This window comes from Macrobrachium nipponense, chromosome 41 (assembly GCF_015104395.2).
Source record: "Macrobrachium nipponense isolate FS-2020 chromosome 41, ASM1510439v2, whole genome shotgun sequence".
Taxonomy (NCBI): Eukaryota; Metazoa; Arthropoda; class Malacostraca; order Decapoda; family Palaemonidae; genus Macrobrachium; species Macrobrachium nipponense.
The window spans coordinates 25045416-25071823 of NC_061102.1; the positions used below are offsets into that span (position 1 = coordinate 25045416).

The 26408-nt window shown below is 38.0% G+C and overlaps 1 protein-coding gene across 6 annotated transcripts in view; it reads right to left on the minus strand.

Moving 5' to 3' along the window:
- The window catches only part of LOC135212616 (adenosine 3'-phospho 5'-phosphosulfate transporter 1-like), a 212434-nt gene that overhangs the window by 51488 nt on the left and 134538 nt on the right, over positions 1-26408 (minus strand). For all 6 annotated transcript variants that reach the window (XR_010313943.1, XM_064246196.1, XM_064246194.1 and 3 more), the window contains exons 3-5: positions 19373-19575; positions 4590-4814; positions 1239-1389 (exon numbers count right to left, since the gene is read on the minus strand). Coding sequence is in view for 5 of the 6 variants with exons in the window: in XM_064246196.1 (XP_064102266.1) it covers positions 1239-1389; positions 4590-4814; positions 19373-19575 (579 nt within the window). In the remaining variant the exon portion in view is untranslated. The remainder of the gene's footprint in view (positions 1-1238; positions 1390-4589; positions 4815-19372; positions 19576-26408) is intronic.

A 26408-nucleotide genomic window follows, 5' to 3' on the forward strand; every position in this document is an offset into this window, starting at 1 on the left:
GAGACATAATTCAAGGGTTCAATTCATGAAAAGAGAGGAAATCGCCGCATCTACGGCGATAACTCCATGTTGGTTCATAATTAAGTAATGAAAATGAAAACAGTGTACTTACAGTTCATTTTCAAGTCAAACAAACCATTAGTAGAAAACACAATAAAAACAAAGCATACGACGATGAAGCGGGCAGAGAGCGATGACGAACACGTCCTTCACACCCGCGGCCGAAAGCAAAAGTGATTTGTTTACCTCCCAGTCGCGCGGCGCGCGACTGTCGGACAAGCAGTTAACTACCGTTCTCCCCTTGTTCGAAGCTTACGACCGTTCCAGCTGCCGCTAGCTACTTCCTATTGTTAAAGGACCGAGGGTTTGTATTACGTATCGGAACAAACAAACTTACCTTGCAATTGCCCTCACCTGATTTCCAAACGAAAACATTCGTTTACACAGTAAACAAAAATTAACAGATTCCGTTCGATATTTTTCACTTGATCTCATCAGAATACTACGATCTTTACTTATTTATTTATATTTTATTGGAGTGAAAACAGTGAAATGTGTTCTTTCATGCCCAATAGTTTTGATTAAAACATGTTTCTCTCAAATTTTGTTTGCGGTCAAATTTGATGGTACTATATCGAAGTTTGTGAGTTTCATCCACATTGTCGATGCACGATAATAGTCATTGGCAGGTCAACATTCTTTCCTCAGCTCCAGCTAAAACTTAGGTTAAATTTAGCAGTACTATATGCCCTTGCCGACCTTTTCTACATAGCGAGTAAGGATATAGTAATGTAAGAATATATCAGTCCTATTCTCCTTAACGTCATTTGTAACATAAAAACGGTAATTTTTTACTAGCGTACGATGGTTGAAATCCAAGCAAAAACAATGTTGTTATTGATTTAGGTTGTTCATAGTAAATCAGCTGTGTCTGGCTGTATGCATTTATACAACAAGTATAACATTACTAACAATACTTTTGGTATTTCTTTTACTTTTTTAAACTTAACTAGAAGATGGGATAGATAAAGAAATGGAGGAAAAGGGGTTAGCCTAACTAAAAAATGGAATAGATGTTATTTGGTCTTGTAAATTTAACTCACATGATACGTGATAAAATAATTTTTTAAGGGTGAAAATTTGGGGGTCACATGATATGCAAGATTGCGTGTTACATGAGTATATATGGTATGCATTTTTTAAGCCAAAAGAAAGTGCAATACACTTAAAATACTTACCACTTTTACTTTCAGTTGAACCCAAGAGAAACATTGTCATTCCAGCAGATATTAATATCGCTGTGACATACTCAAAATATTCATACTTCTTCTTGCCAATAATTTTCCCCATTATCATTGTGGGAATAATTTTAGAAGCTTTGGCCAAAACCTGCAAAATACAATTAATATAAATAACCTTCATGTAAAAAAACGGCAAAACAAAAGAATTTTATCAAACGGCAAAACAAAAGAATTTTATCAACCAACACCCAAATATCAAAAGACGTTCATCACTAATTCCACTGCAGGAAAGTTCAGTTGTGCAACTTTAATTCTGGACCTATTAGGGTATTTTTCAAGATTGCCAAGCATCATGTTAGTATAAACTTTTTACAACTGTTGAATACTGTCTTTATATTTATTTTCAAGTCACTTCACTCATAATTCTTTTCAAAACTGCTAGCATAAATTACTCATACCAAACTAGCAATGATTACGCAAGTTGAGAATTTAATGACTTAGGAATATTTACAAAAATTTTATCTTGGAAAGAAACTGCATAGCTATATCATTCAATTTTTACTTCTGAATAATGGCGGTGCTGACATTATTGCCACAGGCTAGTACCTAAAAATTACACATTGTAATTTCCCTTTACTTATGTAATACACTATCTTATTTATTACTTATTAAGCAGAATTGTATCATGTATATAAAAACCAAAGCTTTTTTAATACAAACCAATTCATCCTATACTGCTTTATATTTTGCAGATATTGAAACCTGCATCAAGCCATATTTGCCTTAATTAAGCTTAATTCTATGTATGGGACATTTACACTTCTCTCCTACTATGTGTGAGCAATGATAAAAAGCTAGAGTACAGGGAAGGGATGAGGGTACTTACATAAGGCTTAGTACAAAAAATTCATTTAGTATAATAAAATCATAGTAAGTTTCACCAAAATGCCATTAATCACACATTCCATGAAAATAAATACAAGTGGCAAGACATGGTCATACACCACAGGGCTATTGGAAGAATGAAGACCAAGGACAAAGTCAGCCTCAGAAGAGCAAATGAATGCGAGACAGTGGTCAGCATAAGATGTATAAACCCTTACCAGCAACATGAGACATGATGACAGGAACCCCAGACAGCCATGCCTCACAAGAGTGCTCGAGAGAAGAAATGATGAGAAATTATGATCTGGACGCAGTTCAAGATCACTCTTCCTCCCCACTGATAATATTTGCTTGCTTGTATGGTGTTTTTTCGTTGCATGGAACCAGTGGTTATTCAGCATCGAGACCAACAGCTTTACACGACTTCCGAACCACGTCGAGAATGAACTTCTATCACCAGAAATACACATCTCTGACCTCTCAATGGAATGGCCGAGAATCGAACTTGCGACCATCAAGGTGGGACGCCAACACCATACCAACCACTGATAATATTTGAACTATTGGAACACTTACCCTAATGAGAACACATCCTAATGCTTATGACTTACGTCTCTCAAATTATATATTGCAAAAGTACATTGGAATTCCATTTTCCAAACAGATGAATGACAAAGCCCAATACAGGGAGTCCCCGGCTTACGACGTTCTGAGGTTACAACGCTTTTCAATTATATTTATCAGACATTACGTATTTCCAGGTTTATGGCGCATGTTCCAGGGTTACGGCGCCTACAACGCTGATCTGGCAGAAGAAATATGATTCCAAAAATACAAAATAATCAATATCTGAAGGTTTTTTTATGGAAAATGCAATAAGAATGAAGTTTACATAGTTTTTAATGCACCCAAAGCATTAAAAGTAAGGTTTTCTTAGGATTTTTGACGATGTTCCGGGTTACGACAATTTTCGGCTTACAGCGCGTCTCAAGAACGGAACCCCCGTCGTAACCCGGGGACAGCCTGTATTGTACTTAAAGGTTAGGTTAGCAAGCATTTGTGTGTTAACCTCAAACTGTGCCAAATCCAAGTCTGAGACCTACGAGTAAGCACTTAACATTACCTGTCAGAGCAGAAAAGGCTATTTTTTAGTTTTTTTTAGGCTGATTTTTCTTCAACAGTCCATATTAGGAAAATCCCAAAGATGGAGACCAGAGTACCTGAGTTCATTGGAAACCAACTCTAACTGTCCTTAATAGACAGTCAAAGGGACTCTCTGGTAGCAAAGATTGTAAGCAATGCAGGAATAGCAATAGGTACTATGATGAAACTGGGAAAACTGGAAGACTATATCTCAGGTAAAAGGGAGATCAGTAAATAACCAACAATGTGAAATGTTTACAATCAGGATGAAGTAAGGAACTATGCTGCACAGAGGCCAGAGTCAAAAGTAAAATGTTAAGAGTCAATTCAAGGAGAATCACACAGGAAGATCCAAGAAGGCTCTTCAACACCAGTGCAAAGTCCAAGGTAGGAGGTTTCAAGAAGTTTCAAGCAGCTCTTGGAAATTACTAAATCATTTCCAGGTCAAGTCTAGGATGTCCCTGATAAGAACTCAAATCCTGAACAGGAAGACTGAAGACTTAAGAGAGACTTGATCTGCACCCTTTAATAGCAATATTTTTTTCTGGCAGCAAAGGAAGATTAAAAAGTTTGTAATCATGGAAATAAAGGCACTAGCTGCCATGAGGAGAGGGGATACAAAAGAAGGGGCAACAGGGACAGCAGGAAACAATATTGCACTATTCCAAATTTTCTCTTAAGAGGGGTTAGGGCTGACTGCCACCTGGTCTGCACATACACCCGCCTTCCCCTTAAAAATACTCCACACACTTCAAGAATAGCATGCATTCTGGCCTATGTAAGAACACATACTGTACAATGAAGATCTATATTCAGAAGCAACACAAACCTAGTTTCTACACACTCAAGCCCAAGACATCTATGCTGATCAAGCTTTCAAACAGAAGAGCCAGGTACTGTACTATCATAACAAGAAAACTCAAGGTCACAATAAATGCGAGTCATCAACAAAAATTGAAAAAAGTAAAAATCACTTTAAAACAACAGTAGCAATCTTGAAACAGTCCATGAAAGGGCAGAGGTCCTGAAAACAGTATGACTGAAGAAAAAGTGATGTTGTCTAGTGAGTGGATGGGCCCCTAAAATTCCTCACTCACCTTCTGCTAGCTAACTAAAAAATTGCCAAGCTTCAATGACTGAACCCAATTTTGGCTGAACGTACTCCATATAAGATATAAAGGTTTGTATTTTCACAGGAACAAAGCTTAGGTTATTAAAAGTAATTAAAAATCACACGTGTTTCACTAATGCAAAATAAAAAAAAATTACAAATTCATTCCAAAGCCTGAAAAAACATCCAAATTGATATTAAACAAATACCTGTGTTGGAAATGAGACATATTTCAAAGCTTCATATTGACACCATGAGCTCATGATATTGGAAAATGAGCAGTACGAGTATTTGTAGATAGGTGCCGTGTGACGAGGCTGTCTTGAAAATCCCAAGTAAACAGCTGCTAATGAGAAGGCTAGTACCCTATTGACAAATACTAAGAACTGAGAGTCCTTAAAATGACCGACACTTCCATCAGCATTCTGATATTCCTGTGGAAAAACAGAAAAAAACAGCTTTCAATACAAAAGTCAATTAGTCACATTCATTCAATACACACTGATAATGTAGCATAAGATGTGTACTGTACTAATATCAAAGTGTATACAAATGTAAAAACCAGAACCTAAAAATGCTAGCACCACTACTTATCAGTCGCTTTAGAGGTCTGGCTTTCTGATACGTAACCAAATCTGTTAAGTGATGATAAGAGATCTATCTAAAAATGTTACTAGCAAATAATAATCATAATCAAATATCTAAGTACAGTATAGACATCTGTTGATATTTTCTACTAAACTTCGTGCTTGTTCATTACAACTCCGATAATCATATACGTAGTGTCTTTCTTCATTGCAAAAGTCCCAGTTGCACCAGCTTGTACTGACAAAGGTTGAGAAGCCCACACTGTATGCCAAGTCCACTATGACTCTTTCGTTCTTTCAAAAGATCACTGCGAATATATCTTCCAAATTATTTCAAATGCTATTTCTTCATTTATTGCCATTCAATTAACTTTGTGTTCTCTTTTCCAGCACTGTAATCTATTTAAACACAGCAGTGGGGCTAGTGCTCTACTTATCCCATAATGGTACTTAATAAAACATCGCCTTTCCTATAACACCAACTGGGAAGGCAGACTGCATACACTGGTAAAACCAGGCTGTAAACCACTTATCTGGTCTTGACATCTTGGTCACAGGCATGTTCTTGTGAAAATGCATTAGTGGAGCTGGCATAGTAGTCTTTTTTCCAGTTTGAGAGATATCTCAGTAATTCTACTGAAAGCTTGATAAGCTCTGAAACACAGGAGCTATGAAGATCTTGAGAGGGAAAGGATGCATCTCAAAATGTGTGGCAAACCATACAAACTCCTCGACCATGGATATTTGCTTTGACAAAAAGGGAAAAGACCTCCTTCATCCAACCCAGAAGAAAATCTTGTAAGATGTTTATGCCAGGAAAAAACAAGTAAGTCTTTTGTTCAAAATGTTACTTTCCTACAAAATTAGTTCTTGCTGCATTATTCCTTTTCCAGTTCTCTAAGCACATTTCCTCCTTCATCATGTTGTCAAACATAAAGACCTGGTTAGCTCCTCAATAGCTAGTCCTCCAGTTCCTTTAACAGATTGTTTGTTAGACCTGAAGGCCCTGGAGCTTTCCAATATTTTGCTTTCCCAGCTGTCTCCTATCCTCCTTAGATGCCACATTCTCTATTGGTCCCCCTCATGTTAGCATCTTCCAGTTCAAGTTAATTTTCATCATTAATGAGATTTTCTTATTTCTATCCCTGTTAGTCCATTATAGTTCTTTCATTTATAGTTTTACCATTGTTATCTTTTATACTATTCTTTGCCCTTTCATACCAACTGTTTTCACTGATAATTTCACTTTACTGAAATTTGTCTTTAGTGTTGATTCCGATCTTCTAAAATATAACGAGGTTCTGGGAAAATTTAGCTTAATATAACATACCAGCATCTGATATAATCAGTTAACGCTTGTGAGATTCTGATCACATCCAATGATATTATCTGAAGAAGAAAAAAATGTATGCCCATAAATATTTTTATTTAATCCCAAACACATGATATTTGGAGAATGCTGAGGGATAGTTTAACTCTATCTCCCACACAAATCAAGTAGATAAGGGCTATTTAATGCGAATAATCATTAAACTAACAAATGGAACAACATAAATGTCTGCCTTATATTTTCTGTATATTTTTTAGATGAAATAACTGAAATATGTATGTTGAAAAAATTATTTAATTTCCAATAGTTATATTAATATGTACAGTAGCTCACCGAGATAACAGATTAGTGTCCGAGCCGCTATAAAAGAAACTCTGACATTTCTTTGCATATATCTGTGAATGGTTGTTTGCTATGAAGTTCAGGTATATCTATACCCTGTACCCATGAAACTACTGTAAAATGCTTATAACTGCACATTTTAACAGTTCACTGCCTAATTTAATAGTTCATCAGTTCAAACAGAAATACAGCCCAAACCATCCCAAATCACAAGAGTGATCTTTTAGCAACTTGCGATAAAGCTTATATGTGCAGGCAGGCCCTATTTACTGTTGGCATTAGTTAATGGCATTTCAGTCTTACAGCACTTGTTCAATGTATTCACAACTGGATTTTACCTTCCATACGGTTTATACCACCGTTGCCTGGTTATCGGTGGCTTAGGCTAAGTGCCGAGACCAGCTCATAAAATACAAACAAAACAAAAATGCATCTTTTCCTTGGCTCTTTTAAAAAGTTATCCTTTACTTGTATCCAATAATACTGTATGTAGTCTCATATTACTATTATATCATAAAATATGCAAGCAAACTGATCATGTTTTGGTTTGAAAAAACCAGCTGAGGGTGGAGGTGATATTCTTGCATCTATTTAGTGTAAATTAATCTCTAGAAACTACTCAAATGTGACAAGGTTATTTTTCGTTAAATGATGTGTTTTTAAGCTGAAATATGACTTAAATACATCTTGTTGTGAACTAAATTTATCTATTTTTTTTTATAGCTGGCGCCATTCTCTGGTTATTGGTACTTAGCCCAAGTGCCAAGAGACACTCATAAACAATGAATATGTATCGTTTCCTTGGCTCTTTTTAAAAAGTTATGTTTTACTTCACTGTATCCAATAATACTGTATGTAGTCTCATATTACTAAAATAATTATAAAATACAAACAAAGCGATCTATGTTTTGATTTGGAAAAAATCAGCTGAAAGCAGAGGCATGCTTATTTTGCCGTATTTAATTCGATTCAGGGCCAGTTTTTTTGTGTCTATTTAGCGTAAATAGATCTGTAGGAACTCTATTTATATGGGACAAGGTTATTTTTCGTTTTATGAAGTGCTTTAAGTTGAAATATGACTCAATACGTCTTGTTGTGAACTTGATTGTTATTTTCTTCATTAACAGATGGTGTCAGGAGCATGGTTTTTTGTGTAAAAAACAGATTCTGTTCATTATTTTCATCTTATTTCATAATAATACAAGATTTACGTACTTATCTTTTATCGGCGTGAAAACAACAGTAAAATGTGTTCTTTTGTGGCCAGTATTTTTTATTAAAATACTTTTTTCTCCACTATTAATTGCAGTAGCGTTGCATCCATGTTGCTGATGCATGAAAATTTAGTCATTAGCAGTGTGAAAATTTTGTTTTCTCAGCTTCAGCTACAACTGCTGCTTAAATTTAGCAGTACATACATACTACATTTCCAATAGTTTACCAATCTGTACAATAAACATGGAAAATATTTAAGTAAAATAACAAATAAAAATTACTGTGTATACTCATGATTTTATTATGTATCTCATGCATTAACCTCTTTTCCTCCATCTCTTTATCCCATCTTCTAGTTAAATATGTTAAAAATGTAAAAGAGAATGATAAATGTATTGTGAGAAACAGCCAAATCACATTCCAACCATTGTATGATAGTAAACAATTACTGTAGTTATGTTACAAACGACGTTAAATAGAACAGGACGGATATATTTTTACACTATACCCTAATCGCTATGGAGAAATGATCGGCAAGGAAATACACTATGCTGTACTACTTAAATTTAAGTTGCAAGTTGTAGATGAAGCTGAGAAAACATAATAACTATAAATTACCATGCATTGGCAACATGGATTAAACTCTTGTAAACTTTAATCAAACATAAAACTGGAGAGATAAGTATTTTAATAAAAACTACTGAGCTTGAAAGAACACATTTTACTGTTGTTTTTACGATGATAAGAGATAAATACGTAAAACTCATAGTATCATGAAATAAAGAGAAAATATAGAACTGAATCTTTAGATTAAAAAATAAAAAATGATCCCAGCACCATCTACCAAAAAAAAAAGTTCACAATGAAACATGATATTGTTATGATACAATAAAGTTTTATACATACTTACCTGGCAGATATATACTTAGCTGTAGACTCCGTTGTCCCCGACAGAAATTCGAATTTCGCGGCACACGCTACAGGTAGGTCAGGTGATCTACCCCCCTGCCGCTGGGTGGCAGGAATAGGAACCATTCCCGTTTTCTATCAGATTTTCTCTTCCACCTGTCTCCTGAGGGGAGGCTGGGTGGGCCATTTAATCGTATATATCTGCCAGGTAAGTATGTATAAAACTTTATTGTATCATAACAATATCATTTTTATACATTCAACTTCCCTGTCAGATATATACTTAGCTGATTCACACCATTGGTGGTGGGTAAGAGACAACTATTTACTGAATAGACAGGTAAACAACATACGTTGTAGGTAATAAATAAATAAAACCTTGGTTCCTACTTGTTTAGGCGGAAGATTCCATGGCCTCAATGCCTAGGAATCTGCTTCGCCTCAAGAGCCCTCAGCGGAGGGGGCATGTGACCAATGGCTAAGAGTTCTTGTGGGTCTGTCGATGGGGTCTTATCCACTTACTTGACAGAGCCTGATGGCCTTTGTCAATGGGGTCCTATCCACTTACATGACAATACACCTATGCCTAGTGGCATAATTACGGAGCACAACACCGATCCCGATCACCTGATCCTAACACGAGGGTTAGTGTTACTTAAATTGAAGAGTTATCCCCAAACTCCTTTCAAACAACCCAAAGAAAAAAACACGACGTTAAATAAAATTTAACTCACTAGTTAAGGATCAGTATCGGCTCCCTATCCCAGCAACGTATCTGCAGACACGTATCAACCAAGAGAGAAGGATCTCTCGTAGGTTATCTTGACATCCTTCGTGTAATGGAAAGTCAACACAGAGTTGCATCTCCCGTATGTGACAGCTAATATGTCCTTTATGACATATTGTTATGGAAAGAACAAGAATTCGCAAAAGCTCGTACTTCATGCACTTTTAATTCTCAGCTGTTTGAAGGAATCATCAAGGCACTTATCAAGTGCTTTGGAGATCACAATTATCTCAAAGAAGGCCAGGGCATTCTTTGATATAGATCTCTTCTGGATGAAGCCTGGAGCCTGGCTGGCGCTTCGCGCCTGGCAGGCGCCTCACGCCTGGATATCGCCTATGCCTGGCGCCTCGCGCCTGGCTAGCGCCTTGCGCCTGGCTGGCGCATTACTCTCGGCTGGCGCCTGGTTGGAGCCTGGCTCCTGGCTGGTGCTTTCTGGCACCTGGCGCCTGGCTGGCGCTTCTGATGCTTGGCGCCCGGCTGGCTCCTCCCCACTTGCTGGAGCTTCGAGCTTGGCTGGAGTCTCACACCTGGCTGGCGCATTACTCCCGGCTGGCGCCTGGCACCCGTCTGGTGCTTCTGGCGCCTGGCTCCTGGCTTGCGCTTTTGGCGCCTGGCTCCTGGCTTGCGCTTTTGGCGCCTGGCTCCTGGCTTGCGCTTTTGGCGCCTGGCTCCTGGCTTGCGCTTTTGGCGCCTGGCTGGCGCTTCTGGTGCCCGGCTGGCTCCTCCCCACTTGCTGGAGCTTCGAGCTTGGCTGGAGTCTCGAGGCTGTCTGGCGATGTCCACATCGGACACTCTCACCTGTCCGATCTGTTCGCCTCTGGCACATTTGCGCCAGGTTGGAGGCCTGCTCCTTCTCCGCATCAGACAATAAACTCGTTCATTCGAGTTGTCTGCCTCTGGCGTTTTTCGCCTGTTTGGCATTTGGCGCCTGGCTGGCGCTTCGTTGCCTGAGGATCCTGAACAAACTACATTAGTTTATCAGGAGACTGGAGAAGGGTGGAAGGAACTCTTCTACCTGGAGCCTCTGGCCTAGGATGAGGGGAGGCGCTTGTAGCCAGTTACATCCAGTAGACGATAGGATATCTAAACAGGACGAGAGAGAAGAGTCTTCCTCCGAGGAGGATCCTTCATGAGTGCTTCCGTTGCTAACGAGATCTATTCCTTGCAGAATCTTCCCTCTCCTTGCCCGAAGGAGGGAAAGGAGCCTGGAAGTCGAAGAAGACTCTGAGCCGAAAGTGGGCGAACCCAGGGCTTTCTTGGCTCTTATCGTGTCCCTCTGATTACCTTCTGGGAAGCGCTTAGAGCCCTCATCGCACCCCAAAGACTCTGAAGGCAAACGTTAAGCCATTTCTTCTGCTGAAGATAAAACTAACGTACCCTGCCTGGGCAAATAGACCCTTCTATCTCTTCCCTTATCAATTGGGAAAGTCCCTTGACTTCAAAGCTCTGAGCCTGGATTAGAAGGGTTTTAGTTCTTTGCCAGACATACTATGCTGGCAAGAACCAATTGCCGAGTCTCCATTGAATCTGATGCAAGATTCCAATACACAAAAATTCACTTGTCCTCTTGGAAGTTGGTAAGGTCAAGAGAAAAAATGAATTCCCTCATAAAATTTCTAAAAGAAGCATGATGAGGAGAGGTTCCAACTCGTCGGAACACGGAATCTGCGGGCCACGAAAAGATCCCAACTCTAAGTACAGGGTTACGACGGGTCCGGCTTACGACGTTCCGGGGTTACGACGCTTTTTCTTAAATATTCATTGAAAAATCCGCCCTGGGTTACGACGCTTGTTCCGAGGTTACGACGCTGACGCTTCCGACGCTCCGAGTTTACGACGCTTTTAAAAAACACATATTATGATAAGATAAGAATCCTTTATAGTTTAGCACAGTTTCTCTCTCTCTCTCTTTGTATTTTCCAAGAAAATAATGCTATAATTCTCTCTCTCTCTCTCTCTCTCTCTCTCTCTCTCTCTCTCTCTCTCTCTCTCTACTACAAAGATGTATGTTTTTTTAGTATGATAAATAAAATGGATTTACTATTTTCAAATATTTCAATATTAATTTATAGCAGCTAATAATATCAATTCATTAAAGAAAATACCATAGTGAATTAGTAAGATTTTAGCTTATATTTAAAAAATTATCGAAGAATGAAGGAAATCCCTAGTCTTCTCTGTTGAAGAAATCCCAGTCTTCTCTGTAACCTTTCCAGGTACTAAACTGTCATATATATATCATGTTCTGTGACAGCCAAAAGGGGGAAGAGCTGGGGGAGAGCTGCAGTGTTGCAAATCAGTGGTCCTGACATTTCCCCCCCCCCTCCCCTCTCTCTCTCTCTCTCTCTCATCTCCTCTCCGTCTTTCTCTCACGTTCTCTCTCTCGCTCTCTCTCTCTCTCTCTCTCTCATTTACTGAGACTCGAGATTTTTTATGTACTTGTACTATTTGTTTTTAATACTTTTCAAATAATAATAATAATAATAATAATAATAATAAATAATAATAATAATAAATAATAATAATAATAATACTGTAATTACAAAATTCATATGTGATAGTATTTTAAAGAAATACAATACGTACTAATCTATCCATGTCACTTTTAATTAAGGTTAACTCTCTCTCTCTCTCTCTTTTGCCACACAAGATAATAATGAGTTATAGTGGTAACGCCCTCCCTCTCTTTCGCTGGAAGCGTTATAAACAAGAAAGATAAACACTCTCTCTCTCTCTCTCTCTCTCTTTTACCGAGATGAAAGAATTTTTATGGTACTAGTATGTAAAATGTTTATTGATAATTTCAGTTATTTAATAATAATAATAATAATAATAATAATAATAATAATAATAAAACTTTAATTACAAATTCATAATGGTCATATTTTAAAGAGATGAAAATGACCTTTCCATTTCACTTGTAAGGATAATTCCTCTTTCTTACTGAGATGAGAGAATTTTTATGGTAGATGCACGTGTTTATTATATTTTCAAATAATAATAATAATAACAATAATAGAAGTAGTAATAATACGATAAATAATTTCAAAAGAAAATTCTTCCCTTTGTCTTTTTCTGTATCAATTTCCCCACCTCAACTCGAGTGACACTCAAGCTTAACAATGCCATACAATGGTCAACGAATTTAATGGTTTTATGTAATCTCTCTCTCTCTCTCTCTCTCTCTCTCTCTTACTGAGATGAGATCATTTTCATGGACGTGTATGTAATAAGTTTATAATTAATATTTTTCCAATAATAATACTATAAGTACAAAATTCATATTTGATGTGTATTTTAAATATTATTTTAATACAAATTAACAAGTAATCATTCCATTTCTCTCTTTTAAACAATCTCTCTCTCTCTCTCTCTCTCTCTCCACAAGATACTTGTCATACATTTGGTGTTTCTATTTCTTCCTTTTATCTCTCTCGCTCTCAGCAAAAGAATTGATAGACAGACAAACATAATTGCACAGTCCTCTCTTTCTCTCTTCTCTGGAGAAATATATGTATTTATGGGAGGGGGAAAAAGTTGCCTACAGATGTTCATTTCAATCTATTGAAACCTAAGGAGTTATTTCTCTCTCTCTCTCTCTCTCTCTCTCTCTCTCTCTCTTGTATTTTAAAGAAAATATACAGTAATTTGTGAATACACAGTGTTGCACATGAAAAAAGTAAATTAGTGATAATTTTAGAGATACGGCCCTAAGAAAAATTGCAAATTAGTAGTGAAATTTTCCCTGTGGACATGTTTTCAAGCACGTCGTTCCGGCTTACGACGATTTTCGGGTTACGACGCGTCTTAAGAACGGAACCCCCATCGTAACCCGGGGACCGCCTGTACATGATATCCTACTCTTGGTCGTATTGAGGTATCGTATAAGATCCCAAAGATCTTAGTCCTCTGCTATCTCTAAATCCCTTTGTAGAGACAGAGTATAGCCTGCTACTGTATTCTTTGATAGCAGACAAATACAAAGGTGATTCTTCTCTCAGAAAGGGAAGAAAACCGCCATGTGGATCACAGAGGTATCGGAAGAGGACAGTTTCCTCATTCAACCCAGCACGATCTGCAGCACTTCTTTGTCTTGGCCATGACACTTGTCATTCACCTTGAAAAATCCTCTCATTCATGTCAACTTCTCGTCAGTCTGCACGCAGACAGACTCAGAGTGGAGAGGTTCTTAAGGTCCCTTTCTATGTGAGGCTGATAGAGTAGACCGACTCTCTTAGGAAAGCCTTTAGAAAAGTGCTGTAAGAAGGAAGTGACCTCTGTGAATCCAGCCTCTGGAAGGCCAAAAAGGGGCGAAAAGCATCATCTTCTCTTCCTCTGATGCCAGTAATTATCTTAATATATCTGTTAAGAATTTATATATATAGGGGAAAAAAGACTAATGTTTATTCCCCTTTCAAACTAAAGGATGGCGTATATTTGCTACCGCTCTCGGATCGAGAATAAGGAAGCAGTCTAGAGGAAGCCTCTTCGTCTTAAACATTGCAAAGAGATCTATGAAGAAGACGTCTCGCAGGTTTCCACAACTCTCTTTCCAACTAATATTAGACAGACGTTAATAGTTATTATCGTCGATCAAGAAGGTTCTCACGGACGTGCAACATCGTGCAGCGAACCTCTTAAGGATCGTTACGTTCCGTGTCTGTGTTCCAAACAGGTTCTCTCTTGTTAACGCGAACAGGGGCGAAAAAAGAGATTCTCAATGCTCCTTGAGATATGAGAAAGCTGTGGAATTGGCCTAATCGATTTAAAAATTCATTTCGTCCCTCCTTGGGATCGAACCCTCCTCCAGTTAGACGGGGAATGAAATCAGGGACGAATCGTGACGTTACCGAGCCTGCTGTTAGAGAGGCTACTGAACCCTTCGGTTAACAACTCGCTATATCGAGAAATTATCAAGTCACCTAAATTGCTTGCAATTCTTTTAGACTATGTGCCAGAACCTCTGTACCTCTGTCATGGTACCCGGCACCCTCTTATATGTTATTTCCGTTTCTTGGTAGGAAAAAACTTATAGGCGTAATATAGGCCATTCAGGGAGACAAACTTCTGCCACGAAGAAAACGGTTCCCATCAGACTCATCCATCTCACTGAGCATGCTCCGTTCTCTAATACGGCTATGCTTTCGTAAGCATGAGAGCATTATATAATATAGTGCTCTGCCGCGTTAGAATCCTCTATAATTCTGTTACATTGAGGTAAACAGCATTGAAAGGTTGTGAGAAATCTTTCTATTGAAAGCTTTTAGGCAAAACGCAGACAATGTTATTCATGTTTGCCTACAAGTCCCCTCAATTCGAGGCCAAGTCCGTGATTGTAGGGGAGAGATACGGTTAGCCAGTCAATCCCGTAGGAGAGAGAGATGTAACCAACCGGTCATGACAGAGACCTAAATGGTACTGTGTTGGCCTACAGTGACAGCAGCCTTCGATCGCTGTCTCGCCGTACTTCCTGAGTTGCCAGTTACTCCATTCAATGAAGGAATATGATAAAATTATTACCGAGCCTAAGGGAGTTCTCAATAATGCATATTTAAGCGAAACAACCTTCGTTAAATACAGAAGCTGAGTCGGTGTTGTCGTAAAAAACCCTTTAAGCGTAGTCCTTACCTAGGAAACTCCTGGAAGGATACAGGGAATTCAGTTGCCAACCATAGAGGTAACTACATTATGTGCATATGACTTGACCATACAGTAGTCCTATACACCAAATTCTCTACTACATTTTTTCCTCGCCGAGGCAGAGAGAGAATGGGAATTTACTATCTTCGTTCTTTTCGTCAATAGAACGAATTAGTATTAGCCGAAGGAGATCCCAAGTGAGAACCGAGGATCGAAGAGAATCTCTCAAGCTTCCTATTCTCTTGGACATAAGGACGTATTCTACGCGTCTATTACCTGGAAGAGCCTCTAATCAATGAATGAGAGCTCCTCCAAATCTTGTCCATGAGAGCTTATATGCTTACACAATAAGATGTATTGAGATCTTTGTCAATGAGAACTAACCCATTAAGATACAAAGAGTAGTATACATTTTTTGTCAATTATGTGTTATGCACTTACTTGACAATACGTTTAATATCTCCCTAAGGAAGGAAGTTAATCCAGGAATCCGTTAAGTATTCGTGATTTCCACAGAAATCGCAAAAGGGACAGGATTCCTGTTCAGATCTTGAGCTTACGGAAGGAAGATAGATGTTCCCTTTCCGCAGTCATTCCCGAACGCCGAAAAGATGAGATTCTTATTAAGAAAACTCCCATAGCTCTTGCCTCGTCATAATGAGGGAAGAGTATGAATGAAGGAGAGTCCATGCTGAGAGGAACTGCCTGTTACAGCAGTCTTCTGAATATTGGAGAAGGGGTTCTCTCAGTATCAGAATCATCCTGACAAAAGCGACGGCCGCCTGTGCGACATCTTGCGCCTTTGCCAGGAGAAGGCTGATCCTGCTAAAAACTAAAAAGAGAGAAGCCTCGTGACTGACCTCTCTCTCATAAGGCGATTCGGGTTATCCTGGTGCCTGGCGCCTGGAATGTTCCGCGCGCCTGCTAGGCTCCTCGCGCCTGGAAAGTTCCACACACCTGGAAAGATCCTAATGCCTGCTAGGCTCTACTTGCTTAGAAGGCTCCTTTCACGCTTCTTGGAAGATTGCGGATCAGCAGACAGAAACTTGCACCTCGCGCCTGAAGGAAGGAACTCTGGCGCCTCGTGCCTGGCTGCTGGAACGCAGCTCACGCCTGGTTGCTGGAACGCGGCTCGCGCCTGGTTGCTGGAACGCGGCTTGCGCCTGGCTGCTGGAACGCAGCTCACGCCTGGTTCTGGAACGCGGATCGCGCCTGGTTGTTGGAACGCGGCTCGCGCCTGGCTGCTGGAACGCGCCTCGCGCCTGGCTGTTGGAACGCGCCTCGCGCCTGGCTGGCGCTTCTCGCCTGGCTGGAGCCTAATCGGTTGGCTCCTGGCTCCTGGCTGGTACTTCACTCCCGGTTGGCGGTCAGGGTTCTCTTAGTTTCCAGAGAACGCAATAGATCGTCCGTACTCCAAACATGTCTATTCTTTGTCTTTTTGGATGTAAGATGAAGAATCGGAAGAAGAGACGCACTTTTTAAGGATGCCTTTGCAATGGCGATCCTTGGCAGTCTGGGACGTTACTACAGATCCTGCCGAGGGGACGCCTGACCGTTGGGGGTTCTCTGAAACCTCCGTGCGGCTTTCGACATTCCTTCTGTTCTGGGCTTGGGAGCTTGGAAGAGGTCTAGGCCTGGGAGCGAGACAGAGCCGATCAGACGTACCCTCCACTGCACTGGGAACACTATATTCACTTCTTAGCTTTTTTTTTAAGAGGTCGCATTTTGAGTTCCCTCCATTTATTCTTCAAATTTGCACAAGATGAATTTGTAGTTTCTGTGAGGTAAGAGGGTGATGAGGATGCAACAACTACTAGTACAGGCGGTCCCCGGGTTACGACGGTTCCGGCTTACGACGTTCCGAGGTTACGACGCTTTTTCTTAAATATTCAATGGAAAATCCGTCCTGGGTTACGACGCTTGTTCCGAGGTTACGACGCTGACGCTTCCGACGCTCCGAGTTAACGACGCTTTTAAAAAACGCATGCTATGATAAAAATCCTTTATAGTTTAGCACAGTATATAATAAAAATATGTTTTTGGTTACATTACAACAAAAAAGACTTTGTGCATCCAGGGTTACATAGCACGACAACTTTAAACTAAAGGTAAGGAATTAATTAACATACATTAACTAAGTTTTATACATGTTATATATGTGATATTAAACCACTGTATGGTGCATATTACTGTATGTAACTTACTATGCATAGAGTACTTACTGACATACTAATTATTTTTTGTACATTCCAGAACCCCCTGAATGATGTAGGCTATGGGGCCACATAAGACTTTGTGCATCCAGGGTTACATAGCATGACAACTTTAAACTAAAAGTAAGGAATTAATTAACATACGACAAATAACATTAACTCTTTTACTCTTGATATCTATAATTTACATATTGCATTCAGGACTTTGTGTAGTATTTTGTACTAATTGTGTTATACTTTTACCTTCCAGAGCTACCAGACTGGGATTTAAGTGTACTCCAGGATCTACCAAAGGATTACATACTAGTGTACAGTGTATAATAGTGTTTAGTGTATAATCTAACCTAAGGATTAAGTGTAGACATTTGTGCTTTATAGTGTCACAAGAGTTTAATAAGAATTATACCTTCAAGAACCATCCTTTGCCATTGAAATAACCACACTACACATCATGCAATACTTGCATGTCACACAGGTAAGGTCTCTCTAACTTTTTCTTAGTTTAAGGCATATTTCCAAGTGTCGTTCCGGCTTACGACGATTTTCGGCTTACGACGCGCCTCAAGAACGGAACCCCCGTCGTAACCCGGGGACTGCCTGTACTGTTAATATTCTAATTACTCGTTAGCACGAGACTTATTAAGGCTTCTAAAGGAAGCGTTCCTAGTCATATGCTTTTCTGACTTCCTAAGTAGGGAGTTTAGAGTGTTTATTTTTCCTCAATCAAGTTTTAACACTTCTTACATGTATTAGTGAATAAATATTATTATTTCCCTTTATTGCAAAATATGTGAGTGTCTACCGAAAAATTCAGTAGTTTCCCGTAACATTTTCTTCGAAAATTCGAAGCCAAATTCATTAAAAAGTTAATAAAAGCGTATGCCAAACCAAAGACCCAGTACTTCCCTGCAAAAGACAGCCCAGAAGATCGATGGCGATGAAAAACGAAAATCAAGTCAGGAAGTACCAACAATGATATTGACCGTACCGTGACAGAGAAAATCTGATAGAAAACGGGAATGGTTCCTATTCCTGCCACCCAGCGGCAGGGCGGTAGATCACCTGACCTACCTGTAGCGTGTGCCGCGAAATTCGAATTTCTGTCGGGGATGACGGAGTCTACAGCTAAGTATATATGACAGGGAAGTTGAATGTACTAAAATATTTAAGTCATATTCTGACCTAAAAAACACTGTATAATAAAATATAACCTTGTTTTATATAAATAAACTACCTAGAGATTCATTTATGCTAACTAGAAGCAAGAAAATTGCTCTGAATTGAGTTAAATAAGGCAAAATAAACTTACATCGTAATCGGCCTCAGCCGATTTCCAAACCAAAACATAGATCACTGTCTGAATTTTATAATACAACAATGATATGAGAATAGTAGTACATACAATATTATTGGATACAGTGAAGTGAAGCATAACTTTTTAAAAGAGCCATAGAAAAGATGCATATTCGTTGTTTTGGATCTTGGATATTCTGCACTAGATCAGGAGGCAAAAGACCTCTAACTGATATTTGCAATTTGCACAGATATATTCAGAAGTACGATATACAATAGTCCAGTATCTCAGTGCACTACTGTATCTGTTTTTGGGTAACTTCAATAAAATGATTGTCTCTATAATTATCTGGCTTCCAAATGAGAATAAAACTAGCATCTTATCAAGACAAAATAAATTGATAAAGCAGTCAATATCTTAAAACTCTATGACAGTGAGCAAGGACAGTACTATGTGTTTTTTCAATGGAATTAATTCTTGGCCAATGCCCTGCCACAAAAAAGAAAAAAGAAAACTCAGTGGTTTAAATCAATAAGTTACAACTTGTTTTCACCCAAAAACATTAACATAAGGTTTTGTTAAGTCTGGTAATCGCATATAAACTTTAGTATTTTTACAGAAAACCACCTGTTTAAGTTAGAAAAAATCTGCCTGAACACCATATACATATCTCACCTTTGTCATAACTTTCTCTTGAAGAACACCCCACGTAAGATATGAAACCTGAAGACCCACAAAACAGAAGATTAGCTGTACACAATTGTTATTTGAACTTTTTGCTCCAGCTATCTTTGACTGAGTATTTTCTTCTCCTGCAATCCTGTCATAGCCATGTCCATACACAAATGAAACAATAGCTTTGGAAATACAGCTTGATCCTGAAATACATAATAAAACAAAAATTCTTTTTAACAAAATAAATTCATTAGAACCTCAATATTTACAGGTAAACACTACAATAAAAATTGCAGATGAACATTATTTATACACTAATATTCTTAGTGGCATTTGTTCTGTCAAATTTTAGAGGCTATTTAATCATGATACAGTACTACCTAGAAAATAATATTTACATTTACAAAAATATAAATTATTATTTTATCATTTAAAATATATTTTTCTCCCAAGTTCATCAATCATATTGAGCCAAAATTTACCAGGCCCTGAACTGCAATTCAGGGAGGAGCAGAAGGTTCAGGTGTTAAAGGTCCCACACTTTGCAGAGGTCCAATGAAACCAGCAAAGCCTTTGGGAACAGATTAGATCTGGAACCTAGTCTCTAATTCATTCTCATGAGGTACTGTGAGAAGTCAAACACAAAGACAGTCAAGCTGACAGTTTGTATAATTTATCTGATAATATATGTGTAGACATTAACTAAAATTGTAAAAATTCGGAAAGGATGACCGACAATGCCATGCACCGGTGTACATGAGTAGAAGAGCCTATGCCAAGCATGGAATAGGAATTTAATGTGTTCATCCTCCTCAGACTAGAAATGTGGACAGGGAAAGAAGCATTCGCTTGGCTAAAAATGAGAACACAGTAAACTAAGGAAGCATGTCTATCATAATTCATAGATTTCTCTAATATACCCATTATTCCCAAGAAATATGTTATTGTTATTATACAATTAAGTTTGTTCAAACTTACCTGGCAGATATATATATAGCTGTATTTTCTGAAGTCCGACAGAATTTCAAAACTCGCGGCACACGCAGTGGGCGGCCGGTGTGTAGTACCCATTCCCGCCGCTGGGAGGCGGATATCAGGAACCATTCCCATTTTCTATTCATATTTATTAATGCCACTGTCTCCTGAGGGAGGAGGGCGGGCATTTATAATATATATCTGCCAGGTAAGTATGAACAAACTTAATTGTATAATAACAATAACATTTTGTTCATGCCACTTACCTGACAGATATATATATAGCTGAATCCCACCTTCGGATTGTGGAAGAGACAGAATAGGATTTTTTAGGGAAACTTAAATTAAGTAGATGATATACATCTTGGTTCCTCACCTGTTTGCAAAGTAGACTATGTGATTACTGTCACTTAAGGCTGCTTTTGCTTAAATCAGAGTTGCCAGCCAGGTGGAGACCTGTAGTGCTGGTGCGCTCTGGATGATCTGTCAACGGGTACGAGACCTCAAACGTGACAAGACCATCGAGGCCATACATATGAGGGCAACGAAGCAACTGACCACCACCTGACCAACTATTCACAAAACCCCTTAAAACTAACTAAAGGATGGGAGATCTTCACATAAGACTCACCACAACCTAAAAACACAACAACAAAACTAACCTAATCCTAACTAAGGGATAGGGGAAAGAGCTACTTCCGGACCCCAAGACTGTGTCCGCAGAAACGTATGGCCCCAGTGAATTACAATCGTCATAAATCGTTCTCACATCCCTTAGGTAATGTGAGGCGAAGACGGAGTTACTCCTCCAAAAGGTGCAATCAAGAATGTCCTTGATTGACATGTTCTTTTGGAAGGCAAGAGAGGTAGCGACAGCTCGAAAACTTCGTGCGCTTTCACTCGTAAGAGGCTCAAATCAGTCCTTCTGGAAAGATGAATGAGCCTCCTTAATGACGTCCCTTAGAAAGAAAGCAACAGCATTCTTCGATAAAGGTAACTCTGGTCTTCTTCACAGAGCACCAGAGATACCTGAGGGACCTCTTACCTCTTTTGTTCTATGTACATAGAACTTGAGAGCCCTGACCGGGCACAGGACTCTCTCTGGTTCTTGGCCCACCAGACTTGACATACCCTTGATCTCGAAAGTTTTCGGCCAAGGGTTCGAAGGATTTTCATTCTTCGCCAAGAAAGTTGGGTTCAACGAGCAGACAGCATTGTCTCCTTTGAATCCCATTAAATTACTAACGCTTGAAATCTCACTAACTCTCTTAGCCGTCGCAAGAGAAGTTAGGAAAAGAGCCTTCCTTGTCAAGTTTCGAAGAGACGCTGCCTGAAGCGGTTCGAAAGGACTTGACATAAGGAACTTAAGAACCACGTCAAGGTTCCATGACGGAGGTCTCATTTGAGGAACCTTCGAAGTCTCGAAAGATTTTAAAAGGTCATGAATGTCCTTGTTGTCAGAAAGGTCAAGGCCTCTGTGCCTAAAAACCGCTGACAACATGCTTTTATATCCCTTGATGGTAGGGACCGCTAATTTCTGCACATTCCTGAGAAAGAGCAGAAAATCAGCTATCTGGTTCACAGAGGTCGAGGAAGAGGTTGGTTGGTTGGTTTTATAAAGTTAGGTGTAACACCAAGCACTGGGGCAGCAAAGGCCATTCAGCGCTTTACTGTATAAACTATGAAATTATAAGGACTGTTTTATATCATATAAAGCAGGTTTATTTCTTTGAGATAATTTACTATATTTTGAAGTGGGGCATTTTCTCCCAATAGTTCTTCAAGTGGGATATTATATATGTTATTGGATCTTCGTTTTCTTTCGAATTTTTTGCATTCAGTTAGCAGATGACGGACTGTGACCAGAGTACGACAATGGTCACAGTAAGGGGCCTGTCTTTCCTCGCCTTGCAACATCAAGTATTTGTGTGTCAAGTATGTATGTCCTATTCTTAATCTTGTTAATATGATATCTTCCCTTCTTTGACATTGTTGTCTATTCCAAGGTTTTACAGATGATTTAATATGCTTTAATTTATGATTTAATTCTAGCCATTCTTTTTCCCATTTTGATTGACAGTATTCATTTATTGTTGTTTTAAAGTCATTGTAAGGTATTTGTATTTTTTTGATAGACTCCTTTTTGGCTTCTTTATCCACCTCTTCATTACCCTTTATGCCCACATGGGAAAGGACCCAACAGAGTTTTATATTTATAGATTTCCGTTTTATAATTATATCTATCCACTCTCTTATTTCTTCAATTACGGGATGAGAAAACTGTGTATTGTCTTAGCGCTTCTAAAGCACTGTAAGAATCCGTGTATATTACAAAAAGGTATCGTTTGCCTTTCCCACCATAAGGTATATTTTATAGCCTCTAATATAGCATTATCTCTGCAGTGGAATATCGAGCATATTTTTGGAATTTTTTCCCTTATTTTTATATTTTGTTACTACAGCATAGCCTACACCCTCCTTCGACTTGGAACCATCTGTATAAATACTAATATCCCGTTTATGTTTTTCCTGGTGTGACAGAAATTCACTCTTCAGTTGTGCATCTGTATCTTCTTATCAAATGATTTCTCACAGATTTCTATTTTAGCATGTCTCCACGGAGGTATTTTAGAAGTTGTTATTTTTGATATGCTACTTGTTCCTAATTTTAGATGTTCTATATCAGGTTTTAATCTATTCTCCAATGGTTTAGAGGCTCTTGGTTTGTCGTCATAATTATTTGTTATGTTCTTCATATATTTGGTGTTTGGATTATCATTAAGGTTATTTATTTTAGCTATGTATTTTAATCCCATTTCTTCTCTTCGTACTTTCAAGGGATCTATTCCTGCTTCTACATACAGACTTTCCACGGGGGACGTTCTGTAGGCTCCAGTGCATAGTCTAATACCCATGTTATGTATGACATCCAGTTTTGTTAATAGGGTTTTAGAAGCACTACCATATACTTGACATGCATAATCAAGTTTACTTAGACAAATAGCCTTGTATACTTTTATCAGAGAGGTTCTATCAGCACCCCAGTCATTATGCGCAATTACTTTATTATATTTAAGGATTTTCTTACTTTTATCGCCAGTTGTTCTATATGTTCTTTATATGTAAGTTTTTTATCAAGTATTACACCAAGGAATTTTATCTCATCATCATATTCAATTATATCATTTTTATGAATAAAGTAGGAATTAATTCCTGCTTTCTTGATCTTGTAAATCTGGACCGCTTTAGTTTTTTGCGGTGAAATTTAAAACCCTTGTTATCGGCCCATTTTTTATCCTATTTATGGCTGCTTGCAATCTGTTGGTTATGTCCCAGCGCTTTTTCACCGCTACTATATATGGACGAAGTCATCTACAAAACGGGATCCTGGACTCCTGGTGGGATCATTTCAATTATCTCATTTATTGCTATAGCAAACAATGCCACGCTTAGTACCTGCCTTGGGGAATTCCTTCCTCCTGGATAAATGATCAGAGATTTTCTGCCCCCACTTTGACTTTTATATATCTTTCAGATAGGAATTCCCTAATATATTCATATAAATTGCCTCCTATTCCCCATTCTATCAATTTTTTTAAAATCCCTCCCCTCCAGGTGGTATCATATGCCTTCTCTAAATCAAAAAATACTCCTATTGTGTTTTTTTTTTTTGGTTTTGTTTTTTACCAACCATTGCATTTTGTATCTCCCTTTGTAATCATTAAGAGGGGATCTATGGTACTTTTATTTTTCCTGAATCACAAAACTGTCTGTTTGATAATAGCTGTTTATTTTCTAACTACCCATATTAATCTGTTATTCACCATTTTTTCAAATATCTTACTTAGACAACTAGTAAGGGCTATTGGCCTATAGCTGCTTGGTGACTCTGGGTCTTTTCCTGGTTTTAATCCTGGTATGATTAAAGATTCTTTCCAGGTTTTTTAGGTATGCTGTGGAGAGTGCCATAATCATTACAATTTCTAATAGAAGGTTTTTGCTTTCATCTGGTAGATTTTTTTATCATTTCATATCTAATGTTGTCTTCCTCTGGAGCTGTTGACTTGCAAGTTTCAGGACATTTTCCAGTTCTTCCATGGTGAAAGGAAGATTATAGATTTCCTGATTATTAGATTTTATTGGTATTGGGACATAATTTTTGATTTTTAATTGGAATTTTTTTGTATAGTTCGAGATACTAGATGTTTTGGCGAGCATTTTACCCAATTCATTTGCTACTAGTTTTGGGGTTTGGAAATATAGTTGTTTTCTACTTTTTAATGTAGGTAAAGGGTCCTGGCTGGGAATCTGGCTGATATCTACCCTGCAGTTTATTTATTTTCTTCCAGATTTCTTTGTCTTGAGTTTTAGAATTTATATTATTAATATATTTTTTCCATGAATTTCTTTTGGCTATCTTGAATATTCTTTTCTGCTTTGCTTTAGCTCTCAAATATGCAATTTATTGGCATCACATTTATGTCTCAGATATCTTCTAAAGCATGTCCTCGTTATCTTCCTTGCTGCTTTACATTCCTCATTCCACCAGGGTACCAGTGGTCTAGTCGGATTGCCTGAGGTAACTGGAATAGTTTCATTTGCTTTATCATCTATTGTTTTTATTAGATGTTCATAAGCATCTATGTGGTTTGTAAAGTCAGATATTTTTTTTGTTAATCACCGTTTTCTCTTTATATAAATTCCAATTTGCTTCCTCCATTTTCCTCTTCGGTATATATGTTATATTATTATTATTTTTTAGCTCAATTTGTATTGGCCAGTGGTCACTCCCAAATAAATTATTATTTACTTTCCAACTGAAATCTGTGGCAATTTCTGGGGAACATAAAGTGATGTCTATTGCAGAGGTGCTATTATGATAAACATCAAATCTTGTTGGAGAACCATCATTTAAAATAATCAAATTCTTGTTATCTATAAAATCTAGGAGAATATTTCCTCTCCTGTCAGATGATGTACTTCCCCACATGGGATGTTTGGCGTTGAAGTCACCTACTAATAAGTAAGGTTTTGGTAATTGTTCTATTAGATTTTCTAAATCTTCCACTTGTAATTGTCTATTATTTCCAAGATGATCTATTAAGCGACTTTCTAAAGACGGTTGTTCCATCATTATTATTATATTATTGAGCCATATTGTTATTTTTTTTTCCCAGGAAGTACCTTTTGAACTGCACATGCCTGTATTACCGAGTTAATCCTAACAGGTTGGCATTTGATTGAAGAATGCGTTATGATTGCAGTTCCTCCTTGGCTGTTGTCATTTAAAATTTGTGTTGATTCCACACATTATAATTTATGCCAGCATTGAGAACATTGTTACCAATTTTAGTTTCCTGTAAGCAAAATGATATTTGCATTACATTCTCTAATTAATGATTTTAGGTTTTCATTATTCGATGCGTATCCTCTAATATTCCACTGTAAAATAGACATTTTAAGAAGGTTTGGGGTTTTGTTTTAGTAACTTTATTTGTTTTCCTGAACTTTGAATTTTATTGAAGTTGTATAATTTTGCTGTACTTTGTTCTTCTTTTGGTGGGTGATGTATTTCTACTATTGTTTTCTTTATTGGCTGAAGAGTCTCAGATGTTCTTTTTATTAGAGGTGCATTTAAATGGCTTTTGATCTTGGGTTCTATTTCAATACTTTCTTCAATTTTATCTGATGTTTTAACTTTCTCTTTTATTTGGGTTTCTCTTTTTTCATTTTTTGTTTGCAAGCAATTTTCGTTGACTTTGTCTTCTCGGTATTCATTTTTTTCCATATAGATTTTGGGTCTTACTGATTGTTTAATTTGTTTCTTGGATTTGGGTGGGGTTGTTTCAAGTAGTCTTTTTTTGTCTTTTGACTTAGCTCTTGTACTTTGCGTGTCCTCCACATTCATCATGTCTTCTTGCATTTGTGGTGTTGGTAATACATTATATAAATTTGTGTTGCTTATAGTTCTGTAGCTTCCGAGCTTGAATTTTGGGCCTTTATATTATGAGCATTTTCAGTTTGATTTATAGTGTGCAATATTGTAGGTATTTGGTTTTGC